Raw genomic sequence first — 22,565 nt, 5'->3', positions numbered from 1 at the left:
AATATTTGATAGCAACAGCCCTCTTGGGGATCATGCTATCAAATTGGAAAATTATGTTAAGAAAATAAAACTGTGTTCATGACCTCTCAGCAAGTGTTTTTTTAAATGGTATTCAATGTGTGTGGAAGTACAAGACTGGGAATTATTCCAATTTGATGTGATACTATAACTGCTGATTCGAATTTACAGCTGGAGAATCTAAAACATGGAGCAAGGTCACTGCTCAGGTCATCCCAAATGGATTTAGGGACCAACCATTAAATGTGTATGTGTGAGTGAGTGAGTATGGTTTTACGCCGCTTTTAGCAATATTCAAGCAATATCACGGTGGGGCACACCAGGAATGGGCTTTATACATTGTACCCATATCGGAAATTGAACCTGGGTCTTTGTCATGATGCTTTAACCACTACACACACCACGTTTGTGTAGGGAGAGGAAAGTGGGCGTGGGGAGGAACTGGGATTATTATTTGAGACAGAATATTTTTCTCTAAAGGTGGAACCAAACAATGTTTTAGTGCTCACAACACATCATTTCAAGAACACCCAGCACATCCAATGACAGTTATTTGTTTTGTAAACAGGAGCTGAAGTTATTTTTTCCCCAGCATTTTTGGGTTGAAATTATATAATTCAAATAAAAAGCAGTTACAAAAATATGACCTTTTCCCTGTCATAGCAAAATCCCAGTTTTATCAGATTTCGTCATGCAAGAAATGCATCTTATCTTTGACAACCTGATTTGTTTCCTCTGAACATTTTGACAATGTTTCTTTAAGATTACAGATTGCTTGTGTCAACCTCTTGGCAATATATCTTTTAGATTACTTTGTACATTATTCATGAAATGAATTGTTGTGAATTTGAATGGATATTGTTTCATAGTCAGCAGTATTGTTTAAGCATTTTATGTCTCTTACAATATTGTAGATGCTGATTTAAGACACTATTTATCTTACATTCTCTAATGCTGACTGTGGTTATGTAAGAAAGTGACTTTTGTAGAAAATCAAACTGGCAAAAATCTCAGAATCTGATCATATTTGCGAGTGATCTTTGAAATGCCCTGTTGTGTTGTATTCCTCATGTCAATAGTGTACCATTAACAACACTTATGTAATCCTCATGTTGACAAGGTACCTTTAACAACCCTGATGTTCTCCTTGTGTTGAAATGGTATCTTTAACCACACTAATGTATTCCTCATGTTGACAGGTACCTTTAATAGTTTTGATGTATTCCTTGTGTTTAAAGGGTACCTTTAATCACACTAATGTATTCCTCATGTTGACAGGTACCTTTAATAGTTTTGATGTATTCCTTGTGTTGAAATGGTACCTTTAACAACACTAATGTATTCCTCATGTTGAAAGGTACCTTTAACTGTACTGATTTACTCACGTTGAGAGGTATCTTTAACAGCACTCTTTGTATTCCTCATGTTGCAAATGTACCTTTGATAGTATTGATGTATTCCCCATGTTGACAAGGTACCTTTAACAATTTTGATGTATTCCTCATATTGACAAGGTACCTTAACAACACTGATGTATTACTCATATTGACAAGGTACCTTTAACAGTTTTGATGTATTCCTCATATTAACAAGGTATCTTTAACAACACTGTTATATTCTCCATGTTGAAAGGAAACCTTAACAGTATTGATGAATTCTTCATATTGACAAGGTACCTTTAACAGTTTTAATGTTTTCTTCATATTGACAAGCTACCTTTAACAACACTGATGTATTCCTCATATTGACAAGGTCCCTTTAACAACACTGATGTATTCCTCATGTTGACAAGGTACCTTTAACATTACTGTTCTATGCCTCATTCTGAAAAGGTACCTTTAACAGTAATGTTGTATGCCTCCTTTTGGCAAGGTTCCTTTAATAGTATTGTATTGACTTCAGTAACAATATAGCCAGAACAGATCACTGTTTAGCATTCAGATGTAGCATGACTTAGGCCAGTGCTGTAAGACACCAGACTAAAGTAGAATAATTGCAGAATATGTAGACAAATCAAATGAGTGGAAGGATGAATGTTAAACAGTAGCTTATTCATGCCCCCTTGACACCAATTACATTCAATTGTCCTGGCTCTAACCTCTGGACATGAAGAAAGGGTAGCAGAATTCAATTCACGTTGTCTAAACATTGACCCACTTTTCTTCCTCATTCTTTTCTTTTCACTTACTCCTAGATGTTTTAAGTCCTCAGCTTGAGGTATGTTTTTCTTACATATTGCTGTAGATTTCATTCTGTTAATTAATCTGTATATCCTGTGTCTAGAGAGTCCTAATTGTCCATGTATTAGTGAGTGTCCTATGCTGGATTCCTGAATCTGCAGTTGATTGTTGGTTGGTTGGTTTGTTGTTTAACGCCACACTCAGCAATATTCCATCTATATGATTGCGGTCTCTAAATAATCGAGTCTGGACCAGACAATCCAGTGATTGATATGGTGTGCATCAATCCACGCAATTGGGATTTATGACATGCATCAACCAAGTCACCGAGCCCGACCACCCGATCCCGTTAGTCACCTTTTACGACAACCATAGTCACTACGGCAAGCATGGGTTGCTGAAGACCTATTCTACCCCGGAATCTTCAGGGGTCTCAGTTGATTGTACCATGTCCTTTGTGTAGTCCTTGTAAAAGGTCCTAGTCCTCTACCTGCTGGATATTAGACCCATGAAGATTCCGGGTAGAATTGGTCTTCACCAACCCGTGCTTGCTGTAAAAGGCGACTTTGATTGTCGTAAGAGGCAAGTGGTCAGGCCTGCTGACTGTGTGGAACGATGCTCATGATGTCAGTCACTGGATTGTCTGGTCAAGAGTCGATCATTTACAGACCGCCGTCATATAGCTGGTATAATGCTGAGTGCGGTGTTAAACAACAAACAAACAAACCTACTGGATATTAAAGGATTTGGGAGGACACCATGATTTGGGTGGACACCAGTGGAGCTAGGACCTGGCTGATTGTGTATCACCGTACCTCATCCACCTTGATTGTCCCTTAGATTATTGGGGGCGGTCGGGTAGCCTAGTGGTTAAAGCATTCGCTCGTCACGCCGAAGACCCAGGTTTGATTCCCGACATGGGTACAATGTGTGAAGCCCATTTTTGGTGTCCCCCTCCGTGATATTGCTGGAATATTGCTAAAAACGGTGTAAAACCATACTCACTCACTCACTCACTTAGAATATTGGCAATTAATTTGTCATAGATTCAGTATTTGGAGGCTGCTATGTGTAGCTGTAGTATTGGTTACCATGACATCAAATAGCATTCACTCACTGAAGCTACACCATCTCCACCCCTCAACAAAAATAACATAGTTTTAATGACATAAGTAAACTTTAATAAAATAATATATGTATAGTCATGTGACCAAGGAGTGAGTGAGTATGGCTTTATGACGCTTTTAGCAATATTCCAGCAATATCACGGCGGGGGACACCAGAAATGGGCTTCACACATTTTATCAATGTCGGGAATCGAACCCAGGTTTTCAGCATGACATGCGAATGCATTAACCACAAGGCTACTGGACCGCCCTGACCAATGAGTGACCTCATATGTCAGAGACATGATAGTCACAAACCATCAGTGTCAACATGTTAGCTAACTATCAGTTAAATAATCTAATTAGCAGACAACAGGTACTCATGAGCTGCAAGAGCACCTGTCTGAGTCTGTTATAAAAGCATGTAATACTGGCTATGCTAAAACAGAAAAAAACCCATAACCAAAGACCAAACAACGAAACCAAACCCCTCCAATTTAGACAATTTATCCAAGCGTCATATCACCGACATAAATGCAATCACAAGTTTGACATTGGGCTGACCACAAGCTCCGTGTCCATCCTCCAAATGTGAAGGGCTGTGTGTGGAGATTGACAGGGATTGGCCCCTCTAACTATAGGTACATGTCTGGCTTAATAGCAAACATCTTGTGGCCCAGACAGTCTTCTGGCTTTCTTGACAAGATGGAATGCAAATGGCAGCACACACTATGACATAACATTTTTCACATTTCCAATCTCCTTCATAAACTTTCCATGAATTTAGACGAGTTTCAAGGCTTAGCTTTATTCCTCCTGTTGCCACTATAACCATATGTTGAACGTGCATCCTTGAAATGTATTTACGGTCATCACGTTATGCTCCCTGGTATTTGTCTTTCCATGTGTACTGACTTCAAACATGCCTATGATGCTTGCTCGGGGAGTATTGGGGCAATAAAAATACTTCTTCCTGGCTACTTTTTCTTTCATTCATCTTTTAGGGTTGGATGTCGGCCAAAGCAATTGATTTGTGAATTATCGCTGTTGGCAGTTCACTTAATCACTTTGTCTTTCCTCCAACCTAAGTTTTGATTCGGATGAGTTGTCAGTATGCCAGTGTTGATTTCTACACCCATAGAATCAATAGAGGAATGGTGAGGAATGGTTTTCAGGTGATCAGTACCAAGCTCTCTCAAGGAAGTGATGATGGCACATATATAATCTCACAGCATGCTGCTCAGCCTGTAAGCCTGGGCCAGCACAGTAGAACTTATTTGTCACCCACAATGATTTATATAGTACGCCTATAGGACCAATGATTGCAGCCCAAACAATTCTTGTTTCACCCCTCTTAGTCCTGACAGATGAGAAAACACATTCTTTACATTTGGACATTCATGTGAACCTAAATCACTTAAACCTGAAATGCTGAAGATGGGATTGCCCTACAAACCTATTTTTTATGCCACCCTAGACATTTTATTGACTTGTTTATAAAGTTTAATGTACCCATCATACCAGTCTTAAATGGAAAATTGAATCATGATTTTTTTTTCACAAAGCCTACATTTTGTTCTTTATTTTGAAAAGCTTGTAATTAGAATTACAATGTTTTTGGATGATGTCTGTTTTACTTATTTTATGTTTATTTTAACTTTTTTGATAAGTTGTTAGGAAAGCATGGTTTAAGATTCCATCACCTAAACCATTGCTATTTCTGTGTTCGTATCATATGGTGATGTCAGTCCTGTTTTAGACTACTGGCTTCTGATGGAAAATCTTCATATAAGCTTTACAAGTTAATGAAGGGTTACACTAATATCCTATGACAAGAAAATGTCAAGATCGTTTTGCTTCATAGAAGGACATAGATTTAGCCTCTTTTGAAGGTGCAATTCAGTAATTACTCAGAGTATGGCAGAACTAAGAATTTGGAGATTTATCAAGAGTTATATCTGCTCCAAAGAAACCATCAGAATACTACAGGAATTATTTTGACAAGGAAGTGGTGTAATCAGAGAGATAGTGCAACATCAGCAGAAATATTGTTAGACTTTTGATTGATTAGTCTATAGACCAATCTGTCCATGCAGAAATATAGATGATAAATACGAGAGGCTGTTTGTTGGTACAAAAAGATAATGGCAAGTTGTCTGCCAAAATAAACTTTTCTTTTATGCTACCAGTAAGCCCGGAGGGATCCTGAAGCCCCAGAAATCCCAAACATCCTTTTTGACGTGTATATCAGTTTTAGATTTTGCATAAGTGCTGATATTTGATCACTCAACCTACACCTAGTTGTGATTGTGAACTGTACGCATTATATGCCAATATAGGTATTATCTACATTTTTCACATTCATAACAAAGCTTCGCTTTGTCGGTTAATTCTCCTGAATCACAATTGAGCCCACTTTGATAAGTCCATCATAACAGTTCTTTTGTAGTCAGGTTTCATCATCACAGCTAAGTTTTAGCATGGTAGTATTTGTTGTATGTTTTTTTGAAAGAAGATCCATCTGGCGACCGCCATGGAAGCTTTGTAATTAGTTGTCAGGTAAACAGTACCATGTGTTTAGGTAATGAATACTGCTTTCCTGCTAAACCTTTAAATTATGCCTCATATTTGTGAACATATAAAATCAAGTAACACATATTAGCCTCTCCACATAGCTGTTGAAAATGGGAAATATTTTTATATTCAAGATGTTCCAAAATGATATTTTACTCTGGACATAACAACAATTTGGTGTCACTTACAACAATAGTGGAATGATTTCATTAGATGTCACATAGATTAATAGTTAGTTCAATGGACTCCATGTTTGAAAATGCTTGGTGTTGAAATGACAATTTCCATATGGAACATAATCTATAAAATGGGATTTGTGTGTGTAATATTATCAGTTGTTGAAATCCAACAGTGTCAATCAAGATGACATGAGTGTTGATTTCAGGGTAAGCTGAACACATGAAGGGTCCCTTGAGCTAAGCAGGAATTATTTGATCAGCTGATAGAATGTTAACATTTAATCACAACTCTGAAATTGATATTTTCCTAGCACAAAGGTGCTTAGCCTCAACAAAACTGTAGAAGACAAATGAACATGCAGATGACTATGGATGATTCAAATGGTACTTTGAAACTAAGGTTAAGATTAAAAAGGGATCTAGAAAAAGATTAAAAGGAAGATTGACAGAGACACTTACCAAACTTTAATAATACCAATAATGGGATTTCAGTTTTTGTTTTAATGAGAAAGCTCTTAGGTTTGTCCACTTCTAAAGGCAATACATAGTGTCTGCAGATGATACTATCAATTGGTTTGTCTCGGATAACCAGTAACCTTTTTTAAGAAGAATTTTCATCCTGATGGGATCTTGTGGCTAAAGATGTCTCAGCACTGTTGTCTCCTCCTGCCACTAGGTGGCGATACAATCTGAAGGTAGACTATGGCTACTACCTTTCAGCTATAACGTTGTTGTGTGAATGCATTCTCAGCATACACTTTTTTGTGGCTTTGTTGATGGTAAAAACAGTAGAATGTCTTACTTTGTTTGAGAGATTTCAAAGTGAGAGATTCTTTGCTCGGTGCCAAGTCTTTTGTTTCATGACAGAGAACTCCCACACAAAATTGGCATTCAGTATCAGTAGTTTTTCCAGTGCCTCCGTGAACAATTCAATCTGAAATCTCGCCAGCCTTACTTGACTTATACCTTCATTCCCTCCAGTAATGTATCTGGTTGCCTCCTTTGTCTTGTGCACAGAAGGTCTGCCCAGAGAGTGGAAAGTTGTTGGTTCGATCACTGGTCATATCATACGAAAAGATGTTAAAAGATGGTTCTTGATGTTACCCTGCCTGGCACTCAGCATTACGGTGAAAGGACTGGTCGGCTCAGAGGAATGTCAGTGAGCTAGCACTATAAAACCAGCCTAGTAGAAGTAGACACACACACACACACACACACACACACACACACACACACACACACACACACACACACACACACACACACACACACTCTCTCTCTCTCTCTCTCTCACACACACACAGACACACACTCTCACACAGACACACACACTCTCTCACAGACACACATTCTCTCTCACAGACACATACACACACACACTCACACACACTTTCTCACACAGACACACATAGTCCAAGAAATCAAGGCACACACAATCAGAGGCACACATGCAGGCACAGACTCAGACACACACACAGACACACACAGCAGAAATCACTATACAAGTGAAATAATCTTGAACCCCATTTCACCTCAGCTTCTATATCATATCCGTTCAGTATTCCTATAACCTTCCGATGGGGAAACATTTTGTAATTAGGTTTAAAGTGTAAATGGATACAGAGGGAAAAAAATAGCAACAGATTTAACGTGTTGAGGATTTTTGTCAAACCTAGAATAACTTCAGTGTTTTTTGTTTCCAACTATAGAAAATCTCATTAGGATTTGAAACAACAAAGACTTCACCACCTTTCATATAAAATATTTACTCTAAAAGTCCATGTCTACATTTGTAGAGAAATTTACACTTAGGGCTCTCCTTAATCAGAGGGGAATAATTTATAGATCGTCAGATATTTCACTTTAAGGCTGCAACTCTTGTTACATATGTTTACCACATAGCATCACTTGGTGTCACCTGTGTCCAAACATTGAGAAAACAAAGTTGTATTGCACAAGGATTCCTTTGAAGTTGAAAGCAAGCAAAACTAGTGGAACAGCTTTAACTAATGTGGTATCGTTTCCTTTACTTCAGGGACAGATCTGATAGCGGGGTAAAAAGTTGAACTGGATTATGGTATTAGTGGGAATGCTCTAGGATGTAAACAGAGAATACATGTACAGTAATCTTGTAGACTCTGTGGCATTTCCAGGAGCTATGGCACCGTCTCAGGAGACCAAATTTGTATGCCTGACAGCTAGAATATGTGCAACCTTGCTCCTTTGTCTGTTGAGGGGACATAACCTTTTTACAAGTTTCACATGGAACATGGCTTCATATCATGAAATTAATCTGGATATTATTTACAATGTTTCAATGTTATTTGGGCTGTATTTGTTTCATGATTACTCACTTCAATGATGTTCCTTGCTTCAGTAATAGCTTTAGGGGGTTAAAAAATTGAGCTTGAAGTGAAAACAATATTGATCAATGTGGCATTTTTATATAATGTAGACATGCACTTCAGAAGAAAAACTGATGGTTCATGTATTTTTATGGATCAATGTAGGATGTTTTTTATTGTTTGAAAATGTACCCATCTCATCAGTGATGTGAAGAGATATGAGGAGTAGGTTGAGAAAGAAATGTAAGTAAAAAGTGCGCTTCAAGACACATTTCAGTCAGTCAGCATGCTGGGAGCCACTAACCATGATTTCTAGCACAAGGTCTTGGCTCAGGTTAGCAAGAACAGTAAATAAGTAGAGTTTGAGAGAAATTTGGAACAAGGCCAATGGAAGCTTCAGAAATCTGGACTTCCCCCAAACATTTATTTGAAGAGTATGCTAGCTGGAAGCTGTGCGTGAAGATTGGATAATCAGGGTGTATGATCGGAGATTGATGTTATAAATCGGGATGATGGGATTGGAATCCCCCCAGGAAACCACGGATCCTCTCAGTCCATGCCATGGAGTGTAGGCACCGGTTCTGTTCAACAGCAGGGCTGGAAATAAATGCATTGTTGTAGTGGGTGTCATGTCTTAAACAAGGATCTGCAAGCTCCAGGAATAAACTGTAACTACCGGACGAATCAGTTTTGGCAGATTATTGTATTTGCAGATGTTTTTAGACTTTCTTCAATGCATTTTTTGTAAAGAAATGGTAGTAAAGTAGAACTTTGTTAATCTAAACAGTACTTTCTTTTAGATTTTGAGTAATCACTAATAGTTGTTATGGTGTACCACTGTGGAAATTGTGTGGATTTACAGTAATCGGTAATGAATGGTTGTTCTGGAAATTGTATGGATTTACACTAATCAGTAAAGAATAGTTGTTCTGGAAATAGTGTGGATTTACAGTAATCAGTAATGAATGGTTGTTCTGGAAATTGTGTGGATTAATAGTAATCAGTAATGAATGGTTGTTCTGGAAATTGTGAGGATTAATAGTAATCAGTAATGAATGGTTGTTTTGGAAATTGTGTGGATTAATAGTAATCAGTAATACTGTAAATGGTTCTGGAAATTGTGTGGATTAATAGTAATCAGTAATGAATGGTTGTTCTGGAAATTGTGTGGATTAACTGTAATCAGTAATGAATGGTTGTTCTGGAAATTGTGAGGATTAATAGTAATCAGTAATGAATGGTTGTTCTGGAAATTGTGTGGATTAATAGTAATCAGTAATGAATGGTTGTTCTGGAAATTGTGTGGATTAATAGTAATCAGTACTGAAGGGTTGTTCTGGAAATTGTGTGGATTTACAGTAATCAGTAATGAATAGTTCTGGAAATTGTGTGCATTAACAGTAATCAGTACTGAAGGGTTGTTCTGGAAATAGTGTGGATTAACAGTAATCATTACTGAAGGGTTGTTCTGGAAAAAGTGTGGATTAACAGTAATCATTACTGAAGGGTTGTTCTGGAAATAGTGTAGATTAACAGTTATCATTACTGAAGGGTTGTTCTGGAAATTGTGTAGATTAACAGTAATCAGTAATGAATGGTTGTTCTGGAAATAGTGTGGATTAACAGTAATCATTACTGAAGGGTTGTTCTGGAACTTGTGTGGATTAACAGTTATCATTACTGAAGGGCTGTTCTGGAAACTGGTATAAGAACTTGCACTCCAAGCAAATAGCTGTATCATCCATGTAAATGGTTAGGTTGATTGATTGTTGTTTAATGTCACAATCAGAAATATTCCAACAATATGACGGCAGTCTGTAAACAATCTTGTCTAGACCAGATAATCCAGTGGTTAAGACCATGAGCATCGATCCACACAATTGGGATACGATAACATGCATCAACCAAGTCAATGTAGCCTGACCACCCAATCCATTTAGTTGCTTCTTACGACAAGCATGGGTTACTGGGGAGCTATGTTCCTACCTGGCGTCCCCACAGGTCTGAATAAGAAGCACTTCTTGATAATATATTTATGTTCTGTTACTAGAAGACTTGTATGAAGAGAACTCATTCTGAAGTATTAAGAAGCATTTAGAAACTGTAGTATAAATGACTCCAGGATGCGGTGATTTTATCTTCATCTTGTGTTTCTATGTGACATTTCAGTTCAGTTATGAGAACCTATATCAAGACTATGTATTTAAAGATACTTGTAATGGTAATGAAATGTCACATTGGATGAATAAGTGAGTTGAAATTCAGAAATTGATCTTGCTGATGGCCATTGATGTTTAGATTATCACTGGCAAACCAATTCTTCCTTTACCAGGTTATGTAATTATGAATCTCGTACACATTTATCATCAGAGTTTGACCATAGCCTTGTCTTCTCCTCCAGAGCTGCTCAGAAACTAAGCCGGAAAAAGAAGCGGCACCAGCCTCCGGATCCAGAACCCCCACCCTTCCCAACCAGTTTCTGTGATGTCATCCGTCTATCTCCGCCACCCGCGCCGCCATGTCTGCTCCGCGGAATCAGCCGACTTACGAACCCAGGCATGGGGAAGGTACGTCACTCTCCTTCCATTCACCTGTTGTTTCTCTTCTGGAAAGTGTCACTGTATTAACATGCACATTGATGCTACATGATAGTAGAACTGTCATAGGATGCAGGATGCAATGATACCTTTTGGGTACCTTGAAAGATACAAGCATTTTGATGGGTACCTGAAAGGATATCTAGAAAAATACATGACGTTTGATAAATTAAGTCCCTCAACATTTACAACTGATAGTGGGTACCTCAAAATATACAGCTCAGAGTGGGTACCTCAAACTGTACAACAAATAGTGGGTACCTCAAAATATCCAGCTCATAATGGGTACCTCAAAATATACAGCTCATATTGGGTACCTCAAAATATACAGCTCATATTGGGTACCTCAAAATATACAGCTCATATTGGGTACCTCAAAATATACAGCTCATATTGGGTATCTTAAAATATGCAACAAATAGTGGGTACCTCAAAATATACAACCAATGGAGGGTACCTTGATATACACCTATTAAAATTTAGCATCATTATGGGTACCAGGAAGGGCACCTGTGTGATAACAGGTACCTGGTAGGATACTGGCATCAGGCTGGGTACCAGAAAGTATGTGTACTTACCCTAATACATTTCACCCTTAGTACATTGTATTATGTCTGTCTATCTTTAAAGACTGTTCCAATTTGGGCATATCCCGAGTGGGTTCCTGTGTATAGAAGGTACAACTTCATAATGTATGAGAAAAAAGTAATGAGTCGGCACAATTAGCTAACACATCAAATTTGATCTTTAAATATCAACACCATTTAATCCATTATTTGATTACTTCCGAAGGCCATCAAATGTATATTGTATATACCGCAAGGGCTCAACAACCATTATCTTGTCTAATAATTCAGTCTGCTATTAAGGTTTATAAGCAGCATGATTTCTTTATTATGTTTTGAAATGTCTCAATTAATCTTGGTTTAATGAAGGAAGGAAACTAGACTAAGCATTTGACCTCTCTGGGCTTTTTACTAATGAATATTCATGGGTAGGCTAATCCATTACACTTTTGAGGGAGGAATGGTAGAACATGTTACCTTAGCCACAAACTTGAATTATGACACTGGTTGCTTGATTGAAATGTCTATTATATTTTAATTGAAGAGATAGAATTGAGATTATTGGTTATTGTTGACAAACTCACATATGCTGATTTCATGAACAGATGTCTATCATATCATTATTTGTGAAATGTATCATATTACAATATGCAATGTGAGAAATATATGTACATCCTTGGAGGGCAGCTAGTATTTTAATCTGTGGACCCCTTACTTTTTTATGTCATTACATTTAAGTGATTATTAATCCAAATTTGAAAAACTTGTTTTGCTTGATGCAAATATTCCTTTTGGGCCAAAATTACCAAAATCACTACTTAAAATACTTCTTGCCTCCATATAGATTAACATTTAGTCCCAGAAATAAAGTTATCTTATATATATCTATTATATATATATTTGCCAAGTCATTCTAGACTTGAGTTAGATTCATTTTTTAGTTTATTCTCTAGGGTCTGAGAGACAGACCAGCCTCCATACTGCAAAACAGAACATTGTTGAGATATAGACAATCCAACAATAATGCTTAATTCAGATCTTAGATGCAATCTAGACTTGCCAAGTCATTCTAGACTTGAGTTAGATTCATTTTTTAGTTTATTCTCTAGGGTCTGAGAGACAGACCAGCCTCCATACTGCAAAACAGAACATTGTTGAGATATAGACAATCCAACAATAATGCTTAATTCAGATCTTAGATGCAATCTAGACTTGCCAAGTCATTCTAGACTTGAGTTAGATTCATTTTTTAGTTTATTCTCTATGGTCTGAGAGACAGGCCAGCCTCCATACTGCAAAACAGAACATTGTTGAGATATAGACAAGCCAACAATAATGCTTAATTCAGATCTTAGATGCAATCTAGACTTGCCAAGTCATTCTAGACTTGAGTTAGATTCATTTGTTTAGTTTATTCTCTATGGTCTGAGAGACAGACCAGCCACTATACTGCAAAACAGAACATTGTTGAGAGACACCTTCTGAAAGAAGTAGATTAACTAATAAGGGCATAAAGTATACAGTAAACTATACACACTACACACGAAACAAACATACTTAGCAGGTTGTCTTTATCATCACCAGATGAAATTCATCAATGTGCACGGGTTAGTGGTGAACAATATGATGGAAATATGCCAGCCCTTATTGATTGCACAACCAAAACTAATGTGGTGTGAAATTATAAACAAATTGTTAGAAACTACAAGGGACTCAGGTGATCTCAATGAACAATGTTAATCTCAAGTTGAATTATGGGAGGATGAACTCTGAGATTGGTGATGGAATTTTGAACTGTAATTATCTGATACTACAGATTCAGGAATTCAGTAATTAGCAACAAGTTATTTGGAAAGTCATTTCAGTAATTTGCACATTTAAAAAAAAATATGATCAGATTTTCTTGGTGTAATTATGTGAATTTAGATTATATGGGGTAATTTAGATTATATAGGGTAAAGGATGGTAATACTGAGATTGGTGGCTTTGTAACAGGTTTTGCCCAAAATACACACAACAATTGAAATGATTAGGATGGTAGAGACATAGCTCCACAAAATTATCTTGGGTGTTCTGTGAGTGAGTGAGTGAATACATGTCAATGCCATTCAAGCAAGATACTAGCAATATAACAACTACTAGCAACCCCAAAATGGGCTTTGCATGGTGTACCCACATGAGAAATTATTGTGGATGTTCTTTGCTTGAATCGTCACGATATGGCTGAAATATTGCCGATGTGTTGTAAAGCATTAACTCACTCACTCTTTGAGTGAATGTGTGAGTATTTCTTTTGCCGCACTTCGAAGTGCTCCAGTATTAGCACTGCTAATGACATCCACCATGGACGTCATGCATGTTGTACCAAAATATAACCAAATGGTGAATGGGTCGGTTCTGGGTGGGTGAGAGAGTGGGTGGTTAAGTGAGTGATTGAACCAATAAAAAGGCATCACATGTTTTACAATGCAGAGAATCTAACTAATATCTTCAATGTTACCAACCCTGACAGCAAGATTTTCTCTCAATTCCTAATATATTTTCCCTAAAAAATTATTTAAGAGTAAAACATCCATTATGGTTCATAAAAGCCTTACAGTCTCAAGAAGCTGTGGCACTTTCTGCTACTGAATGTACAATACATGGATGAAAGTACCGGAAACGGGCGACATGTTTGTGCCCTCCGTCACATGAAAGAAGCTGTGTCATGTGCTAATGAAGGGTGATGCATATCTTATCTGAATTATGTACAGTTTGCTCATATTGGGGATAATTCTCCCACTAATGGTGCAATTAAGGTTCAGCACCCTCAAATATAAAAACTGGAATTTATAGCCACGCACTCCTCCCATGGAAACCAGCAATGGTAATTACCCTATATGTAACATTATGTGATTTAAGGAGACACATAAAAATATCCCTTTGAACTTTCAATTTACATGCATTTGGGAATTGATTGACATGTAGAATTGGCAAACCATGGTTTCTCCATTGGTGTCCTACCCTCCCCCTCTCACTGACTTCCCACCCCATCTTTCTGTGGCAGCAGCCACCCACACACTCTTTCTGCCACCCACTCCACTCCACTCCACTGGCAATGTCATCTTAACTTGCCTCTTTTCTTTGTCATGTTGACATGTAGTAATAATTAGAAGACGTGTACAGGCCCTAAAGGTCACCATTGTATATGACTAACTCATGTTCAGGGCTGGTCATGATTATGGTCTGACCCAAATAATGAATTACATTCAAATTTGTACTTGTGATGAGTAGCCATAAGTACTGCACCATGGCTGAGATATATATGCATTGAATTTAGTCAAAACCACAGAAGATGAAAATACCAAATTCCAGCTAGCCAAGTACAGAATTAAGAAAAATTAGATAAGAGAAATATATTTTGTAACAGAAGATTCCACAATCTATATGTTTTCTAAGGAGCCACGTCCAGAGACCATATACCGGTATATGGTCTCTGCCACGTCCAATACTGCAACTTGCATCCACTCACAAGGAACATGACCGAAATTGTGAAACCCCTCCCCAACTGGAAGGTCCAAACCCCAAATCCTTGCTTATCTCTACCCCCTCCAATTCATAACTATGTCTTCCCCCTCAAATCCTTGAATATCTCCGAACACCAATCCTTGGTTTACCTCCCCCCCCCCACCAATTCATGTCTATCTCCTCCCCCACCTCAACCCCCTGAGGATCACTCTCCATCACCTTCTCCTCCCCCACCTTCCCCCTTCCTGCCTTGCCCCTTAAAGAACACAGGGGGATTATAGGACCGAGACTACAAGCTGTCTTCAGACCCCACAGCTGCCTAGGTCATTATGTAATCTTTAAACTTGGTATAAATGTCTCCCCTTAGTTTCCCACATGCTCCATGCTTCTGGTCTTTGACGGAGATTTTTTCACAAACTTAATGGACGTGCATATCCGGTCGTCTTTGTTGAAATGCTCATTATGATGTTGTTACAAGGTTGAGGACCTAGGCAACATAACTAAGGGTCCTCTTGAAGAATTTTGAGATAAAAAAACCCCTGTATATTTTTACTTTGAATCCAGGGATATCGTTGCACATTTGGAAATGGTCAGAGGAATCATGTATGAAGTATTAGGTTCAGTGCAGCAACTTGTTATGAAGACGCTCTGGATTCTCAAATTAACAGTAATCTGATCTTGTTTCACATTTATCTGAAATATCTTTTTAATCATATTTTCATTTTCCTCCCTGAGTAATTTGAGAACTGAAATGTGAAGTATTAATGAAACGCTTCAAACATCCATCTTGTGGTTTTAGTATAAAGAAATATTCCAAGCATTAATTCAATTCAACAACAACTTTTTCTTTCACAATTTGTCAAATATCTTTCTATCATCTCTTCATTTATTCCTAATGGGACTTTTTAGGCCTGCTAAACGTAAAATATTAATGAAACATGGCTATTTGTCCACTAGGTGTGTGTGGTAATTGTGTTCAAGGCATCAGTTAGGAAGATCACATCACCATAAACATAATATGTCCGGTGAAAGCAACTCTCCTCCCAAGAACCATCACCTGTTTTGCTTGTTGCCATTTCCCCTGAAGGTCCGAGTTAAGACATGGAAAAGACCAATTAAGCATTTGTTACAAATCATCTCCTGACAGTCACCAGTCTTTTAAGATGTCCAGAGAAAAATCTGCAACAGTTTTTGCACCTACGACATAATGAATGCACTTGGTTATTAGCAAAAACTGAGAAGCAATTATAGAGTGGTTGCTAAAAAGTCACCACCAGTACGTATTTTACCCTGCTGGGTTTGAAGACCACTTGGAAGAGAGATACTACATCCTTCAACTGATTTGTGAGACGTGCACCCCTCACCAAGATTGCCTGTAACTAGTTTGATGGGTTGAAAGCCATTTCTTGCTATCAGTCATGGCTGACTGCTGGATTGGGGCTTTCTCTGTTAGGACAATTTCCATCCTACTTCAGTTTACAGCTGCTAATTTATGTGCCCATTTCCCGGGGACTGTTTCCACTTGAGGGCGCTTTTGCTGTTATGTCCAGTCCATGCCAAGATAACCGGTCATAATGCTTCTGCCAGGCCAACCTTCCGTAATCCCCAATCAGTGATTCCAAGAGAATTGTAATTACGAGCGTGCTTTTATTGCAAGCCATAGTCAACTCACAGGCTCCTAAACACTACAGGGAAAGAAAATTAACACTAAAACTATTCAGCATAAATTCAATAGATTTGTGAGAAATTTCCAAACCGATCATCATTTCCGACACTTCAAACGGCTTCCTCTGAAAACAGCTATTCAACAGTTTTGTTGTCTTCAAATTGTATAATGCAAGATTAGGTTTCCTAAACATAATTCCAAGCTGTTATTTTATCATCAAATTATAATTATTGCTTCATTCTGTATAATAGCCTTAATGAGGGATAACTTTGAAAAAATAGCTGTTAAGCTGCCTGGCAAATGCTTTCACATCAGCCATCTTGATGACTGGCTTGTCCAACTATCAACATGGTGTCTGTGATTTTTTAGCAGAGAGTAAGACTAAAAGATTTCAATGAGAAATGATTAGCTCAAAGGTCAGAATTTGTCAACTGTAATGATTTTTTTTGTTTTGGAGGTGATGAGAGTCCATTGAATAGCATAATATTTTCATCACCGCTTCTCAAGGCATGGGGTGACTCATGAACACAAAACAAAAACTTTCGTAGCAAAACTGCTATAAATCGCAAAGCATATTTTGCAAACAGAATACGGAAATTGCAATACATTTTCAACACAGGATGATTCATCAGCATCCAGAAATAATGTCTTGTATCAAGTACAAATTCAATACTTTTAACCCATACAAATCGTTGTCAAACATTTAAATACAAGGACCGAGAAGAAATATTGTAATCACAGGCACTGAAAGCAATTTCACCATTAGACTTGTGATGTTTTTTTTTTCTGTTGAAGACAAAATTGTAGTACAACACATAAATAATGTGCATTTTGATGAAGAGTCTTCTCCAGATTGTTTGGATAACAAAATCACTGTGATTAAATGTTTTTTTCATGCGATGCATTATGTACATATGGTGTGATATTTAATGTTCACATTTAATAAAAAAAACCAGTTGTAGATGTCTATTGACTATGTTACAAAGTACATGCTTGACTTTTGAATATTTATAAAATACTTTCCAAATAATATTAAAAACTACTAAGTGCTTCTGTTTAACACTAACTTAAATAAATGGGATTAAAGTACCAGTTGCAATTCAGATGCTGAAAAAGTATATGTTAAGGCATTGTTCATGCACGACTTTTGCAAATTCCATTTTCAGTTCGAAGAAGTAAATACTAGTTATCTTGGACAGTAATGACTATTTAAAGAGACTTCCGTGGAGGGCATTTCATTTGGACTGCTTTCTGATTGGCTGGAATGGCAGTCATGTGATGTAATGACTGAGCACGCCAGCTGCACTCAGAACCCATGATTATTTAAACAGCTCAATTTCAAATCAAATTAAGGAATACATGCTCTCCGTGACTAAAGGAATATGGTTATTATGAAATTGACAGTTATTAATTGCAAGACGTGTCATATATGTTTCATATTTTATCCAAACTGGTTTCATACTAAACTGTGACCGTTATTGGGAAAGTGTTAATTTTGGAGGACAATGATTTGGTCGACTACAAACCAAGAATATCATTACGTGTTCATACAAAGGTTAAATAATAAATAGGATAGGGCAACCACACATTGTACATGTGTATGTATAGGTCTGTGTGTAAATGTTATTATCCGGGGTAGAATAGGTAGAATAGGTCTTCAGCAACCCATGCTTGCTGTACAAAGAGGCTCTGTTTGTCGTAAGAGGCGACTAACAGGATCTGGTGGTCAGGCTCGCTGACTTGGTTGATGCATGTCATCATATCTCAATTGTGTGGATCGATGCTCATGATATCAATCACTGGATTGTCTGGTCTAGACTTGATTATTTAGACTGTTGTCATAAAGCTGGAATATTGCTGAGTGCGACATTTAAGAAAAAACAAAAAACTGTATGGAGAACCGAATACCAGTTCTCCTAGATGACTAGCAAACACACTTACCACTGGGCTACCTGAGGTGTTCCTGAGAAAGTCTTTTGTTACAGGATATGACCACCATGACACTGTTCATTTTCTACAGCTGACCTGAAGTCAGACAGAGCTGCCAGGTATTCTTGAACCTTAAAAATTTGTTTTCAAGCTGTTAATTGCCTTCTTTCAACTTTCCCCAGATGGTGTTAGGTGTGTTTGAAATTTACATATTTTTTAACTTAATAGTTTGCATGTTAATGGTGTTTGGCAGAGTTGGCTAAACAAGGAGATGGAAGATGTGAGTGGAAGGTAATAGTGATGTGTTCCTGGTGAGAGACAGCAGAATGATATTGATGAGGTCGCTGTAGTGTGCGAAACACTAACAAGGGGGGTCGTCATCAAAGAATAGTGATATAATTGAAGTTAAGCTGGGCAGGCAGACCCCTCTATAGTGCTACATTGAGGAACAGACCCAAATTCTTGTTTTAAAATATTTCACTTTTCCAGCTGCTTATTAGGTGAAGTAAACCGATATGGATAGGCTGTGGAACTGGTTTGGATTGAATGATGGTTCAGAGGAGATGGGTTGAGGTGGAGTTTTTGAGTGGGGGTGCATTTGGATGGTCTTGAGCTGGGTGGATGGTTTGACGGTTTGTTATTGTTTGGGTGGCAGGTAGGAGTGGAGGGATGGGTGTGTGTATAATGACACTAAGTTAGATACAGAGAGGCCGTGGAACTGTTTATATGGGATGATGGTAGGGAGGATGGGTTGAGGTGGAGTTTTGGAGTTGGGGGATGGTTTGATGGTTTGTTATTGTTTGGGTGGAAGGTAGGAGTGGAGGGATAGGTGTGTGTATAATGACACTAAGTTAGATACAGAGAGGCCGTGATGGTAGGGAGGATGGGTTGAGGTGGAGTTTTGGAGTTGGATGGATGGTTTAATGGTTTGTTTTTGTTTGGGTAGCAGGTGTGGGTGGAGGGGTGTAATGAGATGGGGATGCAGTTCAGGCCATTGGCAGTTTTGATTCTTGAGATGGATTGGTTCTTTGGTAGATGATGAGTGAAGATGTTTTCAAAGGTGATGGCAGTCTTGGGCTGGCCTGGGATGTGGGATGGTACCAAGAAGTGCCAAAAGTCAACAATGGCCTTTTCTGGTAGTTGTGTGCTGCGAAGTTTGGCCGAAACGTTATGAACTCGCGATATTTTCTTTTTGAGGTAAATAAACTACTGAAAGTTTTGATATTGAGCAAGCTGAGGATTTATGGATGTCATACATAATTTAAATGTTACGCAACAGATACGCAATAGATATGGCAAGTTTTATTTTGGGGTGTTGTTATGCTACTCGCCTGTCGAGCTGGTTTGACAGTAGCATTGAGAGCTTTGATTGGTAGGAAATAAGTTTGTGGTCAGGGTAGAGAGCGTTTTACTATGGATAGCTCTTTCCAGTGGCACCAAGTCCATTTCACTTGTCTAATTTATTAATTGGCTTGGAATCACCAATGCAAAAAAACTCATTTAAGGGTGTTTCAGTTTTTTTGTCCCATAAAATCAACGACTACATCAACGATTAAATGCAACTCTCATCCTTATCAAGCAAATCTTGCACTAATTGGGCAAGAAAGAATGGTTAATGGAACAAGGAAAAGACCAAAGGACTACTTGGGATGATTCCAACAACAGCCAATCTGATGATCAGCATAATTACCAAATTAATCCTAATTGGCACCATATCTACATCTTTAACCCAACAGTGGCTCCAGAATAATGGAGATCCTATATTTAAGCAATTATGGCCATTACGATATAGATACATTGATGCAACATAATCATTGCATGTCTGTCCAGAAAATTGTAGCAAAGAGCCCTCAAGATCAAATATTCATGTAATGTCGTCCTTGCCCAATTACCTTACCAGGCTATAGACAAAGTTGGTTGACAAAGGGATTCAAAGCGGAACACTGATACAAGATGATGGTGAAACTGGCAGCAATAACCTTTGAGAAGTTTACATCTAAGAAGAGCTGATGCCAGAAGGACTAGCCGATTCCATCTCTCTGGCACTGAAGTCCCTATAAGCACCAACAGTTCCCCACAGGCGATACAGCTTTGGTCATCGGGGTCCAGCAGAGCCAGTTCCAACCCTGATGAGACATAATTGGTAGTCTGGGTCTGAAGGTCCACCGCTGTCATGCCCCAGGATGCCGCCAGTGTTTTCATGTCAAAACTAATAATTTCATGAGAACAAAAACTAGTCCTCTTAGCAGGCTTGTTGAGCTGTGTAGACATTGATGCTAAATCTAGTGGTTCCGTTACATACACCTTCCTGGAAAAACACCACAGAGTGGCTAGATTCAATAAGCTTGGTCTGAAACATTTCCTCGGGCAAAGAAGCCTTGTCCAGTAAATCGCCTGTCCCTTTCCTTCAAAGTGCCATTGCGAAAAGCACTCACCTATTTCAGCCGAATGATTATTCAAAATTGCTCCAATTTACATCAAAGACTTTTACGGAATGTTGTTACTGTGAATAAGATAAACTGCACTTGTATTAATAGGATTTTTCTCTATGATTATTACATTTATATATGTTGCACTGTGTTATCTAGGTTTGTAGGTCAAACCTCTGCTAGTGTGAAAATTGGAATAAGAGCATGCCCAGGGGTTATTGAAACAAAGACATGTGGTCGATTTGTAATGGATTGGGCAGCCCCACTGATCCAATGAAAGTAATGCAGCTGAAGCAGCATCATGACCAAAATATGTTATATTTGTTTTCTTTATTGCAAAAGTTAATATGTTATTAGATAAAGGATGTATATATGGGTATTGAGTATGGATAAAATATCACACACATGGGAAAAATTATTTCTTTCACTTACGGAAAAGCAGAATTATGAAATGGAAATGAAAAAATCACAATTTTTGTACGAATTTGTCCAATTCTTTTGATCATGTCAAAAAATTTAAAATTTGGAAGTGTGAGATGAAAAAAATGATGTCAGCCGATTGAAAGGGTCTGATAATTTCGACAACTTTATAATTTGGTATTTCTAATTGGCCAAATGGGCACTTAACATACGTCATACTTTTGAACTATGCACAATCATGGAAAAGATTCTAACGATATCAAAGTTACCCTGCTATAGATCATTTCACAGTATGATCTGTGATTTGTTTGATACAAGCTATAGGCAGAGCTACAGTTTGACGTGTCATGCACAGGTAAGCCTATCGCACCTGATACAGGTGAGATAGCGAGCATCCTGTTAAGCTATGCTAAGGTGTGTCCCTCGAGACCTGTACATTGCATGTGGTGCTCAGTTCATGACATGCACTACAAACAATATTCAATAAGTCAGCATTGCATGACATATTGATAAGCTGTGAGAATTAACTCCATCAAACAACCCAGATTAATTAATGACTGGGACATAAACTTAATTATCTAATTGTCCGTAGTGGAATGTCAGATTATGTCTGCAGTGATAAAGTGGACAAATCATGCTAAACATTGATGATGATGTTGATGATGATGATGATGATGATGATATGGATTTTTCTGGTGGAATGGTCCGATAATATCTGGAGTGGAATAGGGGACAAATCACACTCCACAAATGATGATGATGATAATCATTATCATGATTATCATGATGGTGATGACATTGATTATATATTTGTCTATGTTGGAATGGTCAGATTATGGATTAGAAGTGACTTGCATACATGAATAATCACTTCCAAAACTATTCACAAACTTAAATCAAAAACTGTTAAACACATCTTTGCAAACTGGACAGTCAGTAATTGTTCTCCTGAGTGTATGAGACTGATCTACTTGTACATCTCCTGCAAATATTCAAACCGTGAATTCTAATTCACAATTTGTAATGGAAAACCGTATTGTTTGTAGTCT

General features: G+C 37.9%; 1 protein-coding gene across 4 annotated transcripts in view; it reads left to right on the top strand.

The window, feature by feature from the left end:
• Positions 1-22,565, top strand: part of LOC139442148 (kinesin-like protein KIF26B) — a 318,510-nt gene that overhangs the window by 232,638 nt on the left and 63,307 nt on the right. For all 4 annotated transcript variants that reach the window (XM_071222952.1, XM_071222951.1, XM_071222949.1 and 1 more), the window contains one exon: positions 10,804-10,969. In XM_071222952.1, coding sequence (XP_071079053.1) covers positions 10,804-10,969 — 166 coding nt within the window. The remainder of the gene's footprint in view (positions 1-10,803; positions 10,970-22,565) is intronic.

This window comes from Haliotis cracherodii, unplaced genomic scaffold (assembly GCF_022045235.1).
Source record: "Haliotis cracherodii isolate W230 unplaced genomic scaffold, xgHalCrac1.p SCAF_5, whole genome shotgun sequence".
In the NCBI taxonomy this organism is placed as follows: Eukaryota; Metazoa; Mollusca; class Gastropoda; order Lepetellida; family Haliotidae; genus Haliotis; species Haliotis cracherodii.
Note: the sequence above shows the minus strand (reverse complement) of the source record. Positions and strands in the feature narration are given on the sequence as shown.